The 16119-nt window shown below is 44.5% G+C and overlaps 1 protein-coding gene across 6 annotated transcripts in view; it reads left to right on the top strand.

Annotated features, from left to right (window-relative positions):
• TJP1 (tight junction protein 1) overlaps positions 1 to 16119 on the top strand; it is a 142716-nt gene that overhangs the window by 124914 nt on the left and 1683 nt on the right. For 3 of the 6 annotated variants that reach the window (XM_084816724.1, XM_084816721.1, XM_084816725.1), the window contains 4 exons: positions 2964 to 3133; positions 4605 to 5082; positions 10379 to 10596; positions 11822 to 11965. In XM_084816724.1, the coding sequence (XP_084672850.1) occupies positions 2964 to 3133; positions 4605 to 5082; positions 10379 to 10596; positions 11822 to 11965 (1010 nt within the window). The remainder of the gene's footprint in view (positions 1 to 2963; positions 3134 to 4604; positions 5083 to 10378; positions 10597 to 11821; positions 11966 to 16119) is intronic. The other 3 variants (XM_084816726.1, XM_084816723.1, XM_084816722.1) reach the window with 2 other exon arrangements.

Genomic DNA, 16119 nt, shown 5'->3' with positions numbered 1-16119 from the left:
TCCTTTATAAATAGAAAAGCTCTTCTTATTTCTCTCTGCATTATTTCTTCCCCCCCCCCACACACACACACAAAACAGTAAAAAATTAAATAATAAAAACATAGACATAAGACGAGGCATCAACATTTACAAGACAAGGCTATAAAACAGTGTCATACATGTAAACAAAAGCAAGTAATGGACCAATAAGACCCAGCATGGTAAACACTTCTATCAAAAGCAAGCTACAGAGCTAAATAAAAAGTTACAATTCCAAGGCATTAAAAAGAAAAAAGCAGGATTCCTTGTCTTTAAAAAATGGGGTTGCTTCTTTAAAACAGAAAGCAGTAATGTCAGACTGGTCAAGTCTTTTAACAATCCTGTCTAGTGTAGGCCAGATCCATTATATCCTGCAACACAGAACCTACTAGTAAGGGCTAGGGCTGATTCTGTGTTCAAATAAACATGAGATCTAAATAACATAGCCTTTTCATAATGCTTTAGAGCTGCCTTCCCCAAGCTGGTGCTCTTCATTTCATATCAGCCCCAGCCAACCTGGCCAACAGCCAAGAATGCTGAGATCTTAGTCCAAAACATCTGGAGGGCACCAGCTTGGGGAAGACTGCTTTAAAACGTTAGCCCATCAAGGGCAATGGTGACATTTAGCCCGGCTATGTGTGAGTTGAGTCTGCCGCTCCAAATCCCTGTGCTGCGTGGGTTCTGGATCATTGTGCCTGCTTTGCTTGTTTTGTCATGGCACCATCTACTGCACCTCGTCCAGCACTGCAAGCAGCATTGAGCCAATTTAACAGGAGCCTCATTACTAGGAAGGAGTAGCCCCTGTTCCCCAGTTGTATTAGCCTCAACTGGTTGTGAATTTCTCCCTGCTTCATTGCCTGGAACAATTCCAGCCATCTTTGCTGACTGGACAGCTACATGTGCAATGGGACACAATGGGTGGAGCCACTTCAGAATGTAGGTGCAGGTTACCCACCTTTAAATGCTTTTATTTTTTAAGAAAAAAAAATTTAAAACTCATTGCAGGTCGAAAGCTAGCATGGCAGGAACTGGCTTAGAACATTAGTCTCTGTGCTTAGTTTTCTACTTGCAGGATGTTTCTATGTGAGGAGCATCACAAAATGGGCATGATTTTCAATATGCATGTATTTAGAGCCTTTGGTTGCTTAAAGTAAAGCATTGGGGAATGTTTCTAACTCAACACACAATCAGTCCCCTTCTTGTAAAATGAAGGTTTCAAGAGGAAGAGATACTCAGTTGGATGTCTGTCTTTACCAGTGTTTCCCAAACCTCTTATGCTTGGGGCCCAGACGCTGTGGTTTTTTTAAAATAAACAATAATTGGAGACACACGTTCTCCTTTATTTTTATCAGCTCCCAGAAGAACAGGCAGGCACCCTCCTGTCAACTGCAGGATTGCATAGTTAATATAGCCTACACTAGACTTGGTCCCATCCCTGGGACCCTGTTGTCTCGAGCAATGGGATTTCCTCGCACATGCCAGCTGCAGCAAGAAATGCATCAAGAAATCTCAGCATGTCCTTACTACTTACGTTGGAATGATGCCTTTGCCCCTATATTGTCAGAGGGAGGAGGATCAGGGCTGCATAGAGCCCCCATTACAAGACTGCACCTCTGTGCCCCAGAAAGTGATTTGGGACTTGCTGTTCCGTAAAGTGTTTTATATGAGTTTTGTTTTGTGTGTGTGCATGCTTTTTTTCTTTTTTCAGGACTTGCACTAAAAGTGAAGAAATGTGCTTGAGCTAGAATGATCATTTTTCTTTTATTCTGTTGCCATTTGCTTTGCCATCACCTAGATTTCTTGGCTCTTACACTAGCTATGACTACTTGAAAAGGAACATCAAGTGGTAAGAAGGCTGTTGATGTGAGGGTGTCCTCTCTCCTGTTACATTCTATCACGGGCATTATGTGCAGATAAAATTTTGAATGCAGTTTCAAGTTAAGGTGAATCACAATGTGATAGGTATTGGCCATTACATGGAATAACATCTCCTCGGGAGGAAAACATGACGAAGAAAAAAATTAAAAACAACTTCTAGCTTGCCCTTTAAACTAGCTAAAAATTATGCACATAAAGCTAGTGAAGCTTAAGCTCATTGCGTTTCTGGATAAGATGGCATTATAAATACCAAATGTTGGGTGTATTTAGTAGGACTATTCTGTTAAATTGTGGCACATCTAATTTTTTTTTTTGAACGAATGGATGACTTCGCCTTCATTGTTCAGGACCTATCCCCCTTAATTCAAATTACTTTCCCCTGCTTTATGTGCAAAATTGGACAATGGAAAAAAATAAAGAGGTGGTTATAACTAACAAAAAAAAATACACCCTGACTGTCATCTACCTCTTCTTTGCCATCTTTTTGGTTTATGTTACTAATCTTTCTAACAAATCAGTGTTGTTGTAAACTCTCCTGTGCTTTTCTTATTATGGTATTTAGTCTGCATGTTACAAAGGTTTTTGCTAACATTTATAGAATCAAATCAGGCCTCTAGAAAACAGGGTGGTGTTCATATGAATGACAACTGCCTGTCGTTCCTGGAGGAGCAAACAAACCTCATTCCTGTGTTGCTGACACATACAAAGAGACGGTACATGAGCAAATGTAAATAAAAGAGCAGAGTAAGCCCTTCCCTCTCTGGGCGGAATACAGGAAATTCTGAATGACAGTCTGCTGATAGCTTGGCTTAAGGCAGCCTTTCCTAACCTGGTGTTTGGGACTTCAATTCCCATCAGCCCCAGCCAACATGGCCAGTGGCCAGGTATGCTGACAGTCGTAGTCCAAAATATCTGGGGGGCACCAAGTTGGGTAAGGCAGCTTTACACACCAGCCCATAGGAATTAGTCCAGAATGGCCATTTTCTGAAAAGGAGCAGCATCAAGAAGGTGAAACATCAGGGAGCTCTGGAGTTGACCTGTTCTTCCTTTTTCCTTTTCTCCAACAGGGGCAAGTCGATAGATGTGGAGCCTCTGGAAAGGGCTGTTGGCGAAAAGCGCTATGAGCCAGTTCCTCAAGTGACTCCCTCTCCCCCTGCACTTCCGGTGCAGTATACCCAGCCTCAGTCTGCTAATAACCCTGTTGTGTCTCTCCAGCCCAAGTCTGCGCTTGCTGAAGGTAGGAGTCTGAACATTATCGGGTTTACTGAAGTATTTATACCCCACCTTTGGGGCCAGAAAGCTCTACAACCGGGGTGGGGACACTCAGGCCCAGCAACCAAATCCGTCCCTCCAGGGTTCCCCAAATGGCTGGGGCCCCTTACCCAGCCCCCCCTTTCCCCCAGCCACTGGTTTTGCGGTGGTTTCCCGGCCGTTGCAGTTCTTCCCCCATTCTAAAAGCTTGAAAGGCCTCACCTAAGACTTCCTTACTGGCAGTAAGAGCTTTAAGCAAGAATGTGCCGGTTTCTTTGGTCCCACCCCGTTTGCCTTCCTCCCCACCCGCCACAGGGACGCGGCCCCTGAGAGTTTATCCGGAATTGAATTTATCCCTCGGGCTGTTCCCCATCCTCTGCTCCATAGGATGGCTAAGGGAACCAATGCTGAAAACAATGAAGAGATCGTATTTTTTTACACATCCATACAGGGTAGTATCCGATGTTAGTCCTACTTAGAGCAGACCCACTGAAATGAATGGGACTTAAGTTAGGCATGACTAATAAGTCCCATTCATTTCAGTGGGTCTACTCTACATAGGAATATCACTGGGCACTACCCACACACTGGATCAAAGTGACCTAAGCAAACAAAGCAGGCTACAGATGAAGCAAAACAAGGAACCAATTAAGGAATTTAGTGGAAGCAATATAATGGAAAAAAATATTCCAGAAGCTGAGAGTCAGTGACCGGCCCAAAGTCATTGAGCTTCATGGCTGAGTGGGGACCAGAACCTAGGTCTCCCTGGTCCAGTGCTCTAACCATTACACCACACTGCCTCATACACACCCAGTTTGGTTATCTGTCCTTGCCTGGTGCACAGACTCCTGGTACCTTAAGGCAGACTCCTGTCTGCCTTAAACAAAATACTCTGCACTGGGGCAATCCAAATTCTGCAATGTGCATAAGTTATGCAAATTTGCATAACGCCTCTTCTCCGTAATTCTGAATTTTTTTTTACTATTCATGAATTATATTTATTGTATCTATTTTATATGGTTTTTATCTTGTGCACCACCTTAAGAGGGTTCTTCCCTTAGAAGTGGGCTAAAAATAATTTTTAAATAAATTGTTTTTAAAAACAATGTAGTTGGGATGGTGATTTGGGATGGGCCAGGTTCAAAGACCAATGTGAGGCACTGAAGCCTGCTGGACATCTTAATTCAGCCACCCATCTAGCTTCTCAGAATTCAGCAGGAATTGCCCATATACTTTCAGGCATACCTTTACATCCACAGGGGCTAGGAATTGTGTGTAACTGAAAGCTGGCTGAGCTTCATAACAAGCTAACCTCTGCCCCCACCAGTAACACATACTACCTTTTTTTCCACATACAGAGTCACCACATACAACACTGTCTGTGAAAATATTTTGCAAGCCTGAAAAATGCTGTCTTGGTATGCCTAGTATTTTACGTTTTACCTGTTTTATTACAGTCAACTCTGTGTCAGACTTTCAGAATTCCACCCTGTCCAAGCCTGAGCCGCCGCCACCTCAGAACAAACCAGCTGCTTTCAGATCTTCCAGCCGAGAAGACACTGTGCAGTCCACCTACTACCCTCAGAAAAGTTTCCCCGACAAAGGGCCGGTGAATGGGACAGAACAGATCCCAAAGGCGGTCGCTCCTGCTTACAACCGCTTCACAACGAAACCTTACACGAGTGCTGCCCGGCCCTTTGAACGCAAGTTTGAAAGCCCGAAATTCAACCACAACCTCCTGCCAGATGAGAGTCAGCATAAGCCAGAGTTGCCATCCAAATCTCAAAACTCCCCCCAGCCAGTTTTAAAAGCACACAGTTTGTCGCAGCCTCTGCCGGAGTTCGACAGCGCGATGGATACGTTCTCCGTACAGGCTGACAAGCTCAAGTATCAACCAAATAACATCAGTGCTGTGCCTAAAGCCATTCCTGTAAGGTAAGGGGAGGGGAGGGGCCATAGCGCAGTGTGATAGAGCCCCCGCTTTGCATGCAGAAGGTCCTAGGTTTGATCTTCCCGCGTCTCCAGGTGAGGCTAGAAAGGATTCCTGCCTGGAACCCTGGAGAGCCATGGCTGCCAGTCAGTGTCAACAGCAGTGGGCTAAACGGACCAAGGTTCTGACTCAGAATAAGGCAGTTTCCTATGTTCCTAAGGTTCATTCTTGGCCTGGAACATCTTAGTTTCAAAGACAGTTCCCTTCGGTGACTCCAAGGAGTCGAGTAGCATCAGCGTACTTCATCAGTTGTACATTCGTTTTTCATAAAGCTTTAACCCTTCGGGGAGGGGCAATTGCGCATTAGTAGAGCACATGCTTTAAATGCAGAAGCTCCTCCATTCAGTCCCCGGCGTCAACCATTGAGGAGGATCTCGGGTAGCCAGGCTCAGAAAGACTTCCCTCTGCCTGACACCTTGCTGCCAGTCAGGGTAGGTATGACTGGGTTGAATGGCTTAATGGCCTGCCTCAATAAAAGGCAGCTTTTATACCTTGCTGTTTAGAAAACCAACCTAAAATTCTCGGAGTAAGGGATGCAATTTAAAATAAATATGATGTTAATGGCTAACAAAGAGAAGGCAGAGCTGTTCAACTCCTGTTTGGCCTCCATCGCCTTCCAAAAGGGGAACTGTGCGTAACCTTGCTTCAGTAGTATGAGTGGTCTTACAGCAAAAAGACCGGGTCATGTATTTTTGTTTTTTGATGCTTGAGAAGAACTTGTGCTTAAATTCTCTGCTAAGAAATGCTCCTCAGTTTGCTGCATGGTAATTCAGTGTTACCCAGTATTCTCATCATTCTGCGAAACTTGATGTTTGCCCTATTGCTCCATACATATCTCCTGCAAGTATCTGAGATAGCTGAAGAGTATTGAAATTTATACACAAGCACTTTCAGCAGCAAGATTCTGTGATGGAGATCCTCAGTTCAGTTGCATAAAGCTTGCTTTTTCCAGACGGCAAGTTTGGAGGATCTTCCAAATGCTCAGTGTAAAGAGGCTGTGTTCGTTTTGCTATTTTTCTTCAATGCTGCTACAAGAGTAATGCATATTTATTATGGGGGAACAACTCTCTGCATACATAGCACTACTCAACAACCTCACACTCACCACTAGCACACAGTGGCCTGGTTTGCACATAAGCCTAAGCCCTGGTGTGATTAGTTGAAAACTAGCTGTGTCTGAATCCATCCCTACAAACAAACCATAGTTTGTTAACCAGCCGTGGTTAACCACAAACCACAAATAGAACCCGTGGTTTGTTGTTGGCTTACGAAGTCCAGCTTGTTTAAACCATGGCTTGTTGTGGTGTGTGAACCCAGAACCATGGCTTATCCCTGGCTGGTTTGCACTGCTGTCTGCCCTGAAACAGAGGCGCCTGGCAAGACCAGCCTGAAAATACTCTGAAGGCTCGCTAAATGGGCAGAAGAGAAACAAACCGGGAATAGGGAAAACAAGCCACAGTATGTTTGCTCATCTGCAAGGCAATTCATAACAAACGATTTAACATAAACTGTGGCTTAGCATTATGTGCGAACACATCCATTATTCCAGCTGCTGCTGAAGTCAGACTTAGAGAAATTTGGGGACCACTTAATGCAGGGGTGGGCAACGTGCAAGGCTACATGTGTCTGTCCCCAAATGTTGCCCAAATTTGTGACTGTGGCAGCAGAAAACCCCAGTGTTTTGAAAAGAAGCTAAATTTGGCCATTTTAGCCTTCTGTAGAGGTTTCATAGAATCATAGAACAGTAGGGTTGGAAGGGGCCTATAAGACCATCGAGTCCAACCCCCTGTTCAATGCAGGAATCCAAGTCAGAGCATCCCTGACAGATGGCTGTCCAGCTTCATCTTGAATGCCTCCAGTGTGGGAGAGACCACTACCTCCCTAGGTCATTGGTTCCATTGTCGTATTGCTCTTACAGTCAGGAAGCTTTTCCTGATGTTCAGCCAGAATCTGGCTTCCTGTAACTTGAGCCCGTTCTTCCATGTCCTGCACTCTGGGATGATGGAGAAGAGATCCTGTCCTTCCTCTCTGTGACAACCTTTCAAGGACTTGAAGAGCACTATCCTATCTCCCCTCAGTCTTCTCAAGGCTAAACATGCCCAGTTCTTTCAGTCTCTCTTCATAGGGCTTTGTTTCCAGTCCCCTGTTCATCCAGTCCCCTGATCACCCATCTCTCAGCCTAACCTACCTCACAGAGTTGTTGTGAAGATAACATGGAAGGGGTGGGGGGAGAGAACTGTGCATGCCCTCCTGAGCTCCTTGGAGGAGGGAAGAGTTATCAACATCACAGATTCCCAAGCTTTTTGGGTCGGTGGGGATATCTGGAATTTTTAGAGTGTCATGGGTGCTCTCACAAAATGGCTGCCATATTGGGCAGGGCTGGTTAGAAAACACTCATTTTCCAGAAGGCAAACTGATGAGACTAAAAGGAACTTGTCCAAGAACCCAAGTCCCAGTCAGAGGTGTGGGTCTGAGCTCCAGAATGCAAAACCACTATTTTGAGCACAAATAAGGATGGCGCTGGAAGGAAGCCCTTCGCTTTGCAGCAGGCCAGCCTCCAGGTTTTTATTATTATTATTATTATTATTATTATTTATTATTTTAAAACATCTTTTAAAATAAAATAAAAATCAGGAGAAGCAGGGCGCATGTTGGGCATCAAGAGAGGTGACTATGGGTATATTGGTGCCACACTGGAGACCCAGTAAGAAATAAAAAGCAAAGATTGAAATTCCATTATGGAAGCTGAAAGATCTGCTCTAACAGAGAAGCAAGATCCGCCCTGAAACGGCCACCCTTCCCCCCTGCCCCATACCACAGGCCCTGGTTGTCTCCAGACAGGATCGCTTCCTCTGCCAGTCCTACCCAAGCTAGACTTGAACGGGCCCTTCCACTCAGTGCCCAGCTGGCCGATGGGGACACGGTCAGTGAGCGCTTCTGCCACGGACTTGGGAATGAATGACGTGGCCCGTGCCAACTGCTGCACTTGAGTGGCCATGGATGCCAGCATGTCTTCTGCGCCCCGAGGGGCCCTGAGCACAGCATGGCGACACTCGCTGAGGTACATGACAGCCTCCTGCAGGGAGGGAGATGGACAGCGAGAGAGGGGGCGCCTGGGTTCTGCACTGCAGTCCGCAATTGGCCCAGGATGACAGGTGGCCACGCTTATTCATTTGGCGTGAGGGCCAAATCCAGCCCTCTGAATTTTGCCAGATGGCCCGCCCCTTTCCTGTACCACTGGTCGGTTGGTGGCTTGCCGAATTTTGTGCAGCTTTTTCCCCCATTCTAAAAGTGGAGAGCTCTAAGCTACAATATCCTGGTATTTTTTTTGCCTTTGGCCCTGGAACGGGTGCACACGCACCGAGCCTGGGGAAAAACTGCACAAAAGCCAGGAAACCACCAAAGGGGATGGGGCCCACTGGGACCGCAGGAGGGCCGGATTTGGCCCGTGGGCTGGAGGTTCCGCCCCTGTGTCTTGGGGGCCCCACCGCATCCTAGCCCTGGTGCTGATGCCAGAGCAGAGGTGAGGCATTTCCAGAGAGGACCTGGAGAGGGGCTTGGGGTGGGCAGAGTGCTAGGAGGCGTGTACCTGTGGCAGGAGGAGAGAGTTGTGCAAGATCACGTAGGCCGTCAGCGAGCCCGCCAGCATCCTGTCTGTGGTAAGCAGCCTGTCCACCTCTGGAGCAAGAAGAAGGGGTGAAGCTCCAAGGAGGCCCCCCACTGCTATCCTGAGGCAAAGACCACCCTCTGTCGCTGGGCCTGTCTTGTGACAAGCACGCCTCCTCCCATCACCCAGGGACCCCTTCATCCTAAAGGATTCCTGCATAGGGAGGGCCCCCTCCGCCCCATTATGCCCCTGCCCTGTGGCCAGGAAGAAGCTTTAGCACATCAACAAGTGCCCCCCCCCCCATCAAATACAAGGAAAATGCAGGAACCGAGGGCCTGACCAGTGCTTGGGACAACTCACATCAGCCCTAGCCAGCATGGCCAACGGCAAGGGATTGTGGGAGTTGTAATCCAAAAACCTTGTTCATCCCTCTCCAGACAACACAAGATGGCCAACTGCATCTCTTCCCCGCACACACGCAGACAGCGCTGTTCCAGAACCTTCTATTCGCTCCCCCCACTGGCCTCCCTCATCTCCTTCAGCGCCTTCTCAGAGCCATTACGTTGGACAGAGGCCTGCGAGGTTTGCTGCTGAAAATCAGTGGCAAGTTGCCGATCTTTTTGCTCCCAAATTTGGTGGCATGGCAGTGGCAGGAGTGCAACCTGCGAGGATGTGTGTGGGTGGAGTATGGCCCCCAGACCTCCCCCCTGTAGTTGCCTGCTCCTGATTTAATGCATCTCTGGGGGATGCATTTTCCAAAGCATCCTTGGCCTCCTTGTTATATACTTAACTAAAAACCTATTGACACTTTATTCTGTTCATGCTGAAAAATAAAACTGACACAGAACTCCATAATAGGGTAGGTTTAAAAAATAGTAATTTTGCTTCCCCTTAAATTTAATAACTTGCTTCACATGCAGCAAGTTATTAAAATTAATATCCCCCCTCCTCCCACAGAAAACTCTCAAAGAAATGGTGCTCGTCCTCTCTTTTCCACTAGGAATGGGAGGTGTTGTGGCATACGAAGCTCAGTGAATAGGGTTTTTCTTGATTTATTGTTTGGCTGGAAAGGAGAAAAGCTCACAGCAGGAGAAAAAAACAAAACAAAAAAAGCATGGAGTTTTAGGGAGAATTATTGACATGTGAGTAACGCTGCTTCTAAATTATCTCCACACCAGCCTGTTCTTATGAGCTGTTTTGGGGCTTATTAAAGTTGCAAAAAGAATCTGTGCGGGGCAGACATACAAGTGTGCGCAGACATAAGCGCACACGTCTCCAGTTTGTTGTCTTCTTGCATGATAAGGACCATTTTTGGTGTATATACTTGACTTCTGAACTCTAGCTTTTACATGCTAGGTTCATAGAGTGGCACACACATAAGTTGCATGATACGTGTCAAAGATGATTTACACTCCACTGCTTGCTCATGCTATGACTAGTTGCCTGACAAGGTCATTTGCTAGCATAGGAAGAGAGGGTGAAACTAGTTTGCATATCCTGCTGGATGCACCCAGAAGGAAAGCACAGCTATTTCTGGAAACACCCAAGTTAATTAAATCAGTTGTTCCTCTTGCAAGTTTCTTTCACTTTTCTCTTTGGCAATGACAGAAATATTTCTATGTATCTGATTTTAGTCCTTCTGCTTTGGAAGATGACGATGAAGAAGATGGACACACCGTAGTAGCCACGGCAAGAGGAGTTTTTAACAGCAACGGTGGCGTTCTGAGCTCCATAGAGACTGGAGTTAGCATAATTATACCACAAGGAGCCATTCCAGAGGGAATAGAACAAGAGATCTATTTCAAGGTCTGCCGAGATAATAGTATCCTTCCACCTTTAGACAAAGAGAAAGGTGAGAGAGACTCCCTAGTAATCCTTGTACGGTGTCCAGTGTGATTTTCATTTCAACAGTGTCTGGGCAAGGAAAAGATTTTTCCTACCTTCTTTTAAAGGAGCGGAAAGCTTTACTTTAAAAGAACTACCGGAACAAAGTAGATCTTCCTGAGGAGCAGGATGGGAAACCACATGGGATGACCCCCTTTCTCTGGTAACTAGAATAATGACAAACCAGGAAACAAAAATGCCCTGGTGGAGGCAGAACTTCCCTCCTTGTGTTTTTGCTAGTAGAAGAAAAGCCCTTCCGAGAACTTGAAAAGGTCAGACTTCATTAGCAAGCAGAACAACACTCCCTCAGCTCCTTGTCAGTTCTCATTGAACAAAGGGCTCCTCCCTGGTCCATAGTGGCTCCTTGCTGAGAGCTTCAAAAGGCTGTCCTTAGAAAGGTGAAGAGGGTGCAGTGCCTTGGGTCATCTCTGCTGCAGAGGGCTTCTGGATTTGACCCCGCAGTGAAGTCTTCCACAATCAAATTAAACGTTGAGATTTTTATGTCTAAAAAGTTAATGAACTATTGAGACCCTCCTAAGTTGGTGCATTATTGAGACTTAAGGGCATTTAATGAAAATGGATAAGTGTCACACCATCATCATCTTTATGCAGTTTATGCAGTCACACCTGGAGGATCTGTGCTTGTGTGGAACCAGCTGCAGAAACTTTTAGAGCAGGAGTGGGCAATGGCAGCACTCCAGCTGTTTTGGCCTTCAACTCCCATCATCCCTCGCCATTGGCTATGTTGGGTAGGGCTGATGGGAGTTGTAGACCAAAACATCTGGAAGGCTGCAAAGTACCTATCCCTCTTCTAGAGCTTTAGCCAGGGAACTGGCCCACTGCTAGTTTCCAAAATAACAAGGATGATACAAGATGCACAGACCAGCTTTTCACCTGTTAAGTACTTATTTAAGGTTTTGCCTATAATATCAGTGGGATATGGGTGGACAAGTTGCCCTCTTCAGCATTACTGAGAATTGAACAATGGACTTATTTGCCTGAGATTTTCTTCGTTATCTTTTTGGACTTGCTTCAGCAAAGAATTTTTCCCTCCTGCCTCCCTTAGTCGTATGATCTCAGGTTGTCTCACCCTTTTTTGGCTCTTGCTGTGTCAGAGATGTGATGCTATATGTATATTGTTAAGTCTGAGAAATGTGTCTCAATGCCTGTCCTTTTTTGTCCATTTACCGCAGGTGAAACGCTACTCAGCCCCTTGGTAATGTGCGGGCCCCATGGACTAAAATTCCTGAAGCCAGTGGAGCTGCGCTTGCCACATTGTGCGTCTATGACCCCTGATGGTTGGTCTTTTGCTCTAAAATCCTCCGACTCCTCGTCGGGTATGCTGTCCTCCCTCTGTCCTTTTGGGGCTTTTGGGTGCTATCGTATAATTTAAACTCCCCTGACTGAAGGTGACACTGTGTAATATAAAGATACTACTAAATCACTGTATTTGTGTCAGCTCTCCATTTCATTTTCATTACAAGTGTCTTTCTCACACTTACTCATGATGCAAAATCATTGCAGAAAATCATGATTGATAAACCAGAATGGCAAGGTAGATAATAGAGTACTGTACTTTTGTCACTGGTCCATTCAATGGTACAATTATCTACCTTGTTTCCTCTCTCTCTCTCTCGCTCTCTCAATCTCTCAATCTCTCTGTCGCTCTCTCAATCTCTCTCTCTCTCTCTCAAGGACTAATACTGCTGCAAAACACTTTTAAGATGAGAAAGTCACACCTTTTTTTGGTAAATTGTGTTTAAAGAATTCTAATTGGGTTTTGTAATCACTGATTTTGCAGTCCTTTTCTTTGTTGACCATAAAACGCTGTAGCAGTCCCTAATACACTAAGCTCTAATATTTTGGACAAGCTTTCTAATGCAACAGGTGTTATGTATAAATTGCCCATTCAAAGAAATGGAAACCTCTCTTGCAGAAGAACCCCGCGCAACTCATTTTTTATACATTCGGACTCAACACACAAATTTATGCTTCTTTCTAAATTCTGAAATGTTATGGAGAGACGGCCCTCGTCGTCTTTAATTTTTTTTCTCCCCATAGTTGAGAGAACTAGCTACAGATTAGTATGCCTGTGCTCTCCCTACTTAGAAGCTACTGCAGCCCCCACTCAACTAAAGGAGGGGAAGCACCGTTGGCTAAGAAACCTGGTGACAAGCATTTAGAGTAAAATAGATTTCTTGTGTAAATTTCAAGCAATTTCATGAAGTGGCTGCAGAGTTACAGCCTTGAGCGAAAAATGAGTCTCTTCTGCATATTGGACAAAAATGTCTTAAGGGTGTGTTTCCAACCACTTAAGAATATCGTCTTTGACACCCTTAAATGTATACATATCTGTATATGGTATATAAAAGCAATGTACTTATGTGTACAGTATTTAAAAATGTATTCATATTTGTCACTGATGTGTCTATCCTTTTCAATGCCACTATGTTGATGCCAAAAAAAAGAAAGAAATTAGAGCATCAGACTCTTCTCTGATGGGGGATCCGGTTACTTAGAGAAATCTTGGCCGGTTGATTTTTATTGGTATTCTATGCATGTGTTGCATGCAGCTATTTAACTGTGTGTAAAAACCAAAAAACTGAAAAGTGCTAGAAAATGGACAGTTTCAAGTAATAAGGATCCAAAGTTTTGCCACTTATAATCCATATAACTCCTTCAGACCATGCTTTTCAACCATTTATTTTGTAACTGATAAACCTGTTCATGAATTTACTTGAAAGGAAAGGAAAGAGGGAAATTATGCTGGTCCTTCCAAGTAATCTCTACTTATGAGAAAGATTTTCCTTTCCAAGTTAGCGTCTGTTTGTGTGTGCTCATGCAGCTCGCGCGCGTGTGTGTTAAGGGTTGCTTCTCTGTGTCTGTGCCGGAGCAATACATCCCTTGCAGCTAACATAATTAAATGTGGTGTTATATCAGTAATCTTGCTCCTTGAGACAAACTTCACAATTGGCCAACTCTTGTCTTCTGATGTGTAAGCCATACTGTGTCTTAAATAAATACTTGTTTTCTCTCTTTTTTAAAAAAAAAAATTAGTTGGTTATGGGATCTCTTTCTCGCTTTCTCTTTCTCTTGAGCTTTTCCTAACATGTTTTCCATGTTTCTGTCCTTTTTGAAATGAACATTTGGTTATACGTACTAACCTCTTCTGCAACACATTTTAAAAAGTGAGATGTACTGGCACATTATCTCTAAAAATATATTACCTTGTTTCATCTCATTTCATGGAGTAGAGGGGACATCTAAGTCCCACTTTAAATGGGGCCACACAGAACAATTGGTTAACTCCTGAGTGCGTTGCTTTCAGTTGTTTGGTACTGGGTGATCCTTACTGTAATGTCACCTCATAGTAGTCGCAATTCATGGAGCAAAAGTTTTAGCTCCTGTTTTAAGACTGTAGTTTCACTGCACATAAGGAAGATATTCTGTGAATGCAGTTTTTCACATATCTGAAGACGCCTTCATATATTTACAAACTCTTGATTCTGGACGAGGGTTTGTAAATTAAGGCTATTGGTTTTCCCAAAAAACATTCCACTCAGTCTTAAAGTGTTATTTATCTTTAAAAGAACAGAAAACCCTTTTTGTTGTTTTGGGTCACAAATGAAATGCCATTTGGGTAACTGGGATAATTTCACTGGCTATCACAACTTAAAATGCAAAGCAGATTAACAAGTTCTAAGCCAATCATAATACTTTTTAGTCTCCACTTCAGGTGTTGTCATCACTTCAGCGTATTGGTCATTGTGTACATCATGTTTGTTTCCATGAGTTTCTATCGCAAGAACGGTGGAACGTTTTGTCTTCCGTAGAATTGCATAATTTATCTATATAATCTGGGGTATTAATATGAGACAGTTTTATCTAGCTTTCGTCAACCTACTGCTTAATAATGAAGGGACCCCCAAGATCTTCAGTGTGCGTATGTGCAGTGTGCAAACTAGAACAGGCCAGAACGTTTGCAACTACACCCACAAAAATTTACATTGTGATGGTATTAAATGACAATCAATAATCTCTTACAAGCAGAATGATGGGAGGAGATAATCAGGGCAAAGTCAGATTAATTTCCTTAGGATCCTAGTCGAAGTACCTGAGATGATGGCTTTGCATGTTGCTCAGTCCTATGCATCTTTATCTGGCAGTAAATTCTGCTTTGTTCAGTGGAATCTACTTCCACAACTGTGTGCATAGGATTATACAGCAGTGCATGGCTCAAAATGCCGCTATACAGTAAAACCTTATGCACAGTAATACCTCCCTTAGACTTGTAATAAGCCTTAGTCTCAAAAATATTCACTTTACATTAGTGCTGTGTCTGCAACACTGAAACAGTGCCTCACATGTTAAAGACTGAGCAAGTAGCTTCAAAAAGAATGTACAGGTTCAGCAGAATAGGAATGCATGAAGGGTGTTAGTGTATGAGTAGAGGTAACAATGAAAGTATTAAAGAACGTAAGCCAGGTGAGTTTACAAACACTAGTGTCAACCTCTGGATTCGTTCATCTTGCCAAGTGGAGCAAAGCTTCCCAGAGGCTGTATTCTCCACCCATTTCGTTTTTCTCTGGTGTTTGTCTCGCCTGCAGTGCAGGCAAGAGCAGCTGATGGCAGAGAAACATGAAAGAGAGAAGAGCTGAGGTGGGGACTGTTCCCTTTGGCGAAGAACAGTACAGTCCGTTTTTCCCCAATGAGGGGCAGGTTTTTGGCAGTCCCCACATGGCGAGATGCAAGTGTAGCTAGGTTGCCTGAAGGGCTCCTCCATGTATGATAGAGCCCCCAGAGCCAAGGGCAAGCCACAAGAGTAGCCACATGGCAGGCTCTCTTCATATAACCGAGTTCTGCTTTAATCCCATTGCTTGGTAGCTTGGAAGTTTCAGGTCTCAGTAGCCATCCAAAATCCCCCTTAGGAACATAGGAGGCACCATATACTGAGTTAGACCACTGGTCCATCTAGCCCAAAATTGTCCAGTCTGACTGGCAGCAAAAGCTCTCCAGGCTTTCAGGGAGGATCGTTTCCTAGTCCTACCTGGAGATGCCAGGGATTGAACCCGGGACCTTCTGCATGCAAAGCAGGGGCTCTGCCACTGACCTATGGCCGCTCTTCTCTTGCGTGTTCCAGTTTCATAAAGAAGCTTCCCATCAGTGATTGCTCCTGGATCCTTAGCTAGTATAGGTTATTAAAATAACTCTCTGAGCAGCAGAAATGAAATTTACGATATCTGATTCTGCAGAGTGCGTTCATGACGGGAAAGAACCATGTTGGGTTGCAGCAAGGCTCAGGCACATGCATGAACTCCCATCTACCATTGGCAGAACTCTTCAGGTTTTCCTCAAGTTTAATCAGTTTAGAGTTAGTAAATTAAAAACCCACTCCAGCAAAAGTGTGTGTTCCTCCATAAAACAGGAGATTGTTTACTTATTTTAACAGCAAAACAATCTTGTTAACCTTAGAGGTATTGTTAATCCAAGA

This window comes from Heloderma suspectum, chromosome 11 (genome assembly GCF_057233095.1).
Source record: "Heloderma suspectum isolate Gila_16-S chromosome 11, 16-S_ref, whole genome shotgun sequence".
NCBI lineage: Eukaryota > Metazoa > Chordata > Lepidosauria > Squamata > Helodermatidae > Heloderma > Heloderma suspectum.
Note: the sequence above shows the minus strand (reverse complement) of the source record. Positions and strands in the feature narration are given on the sequence as shown.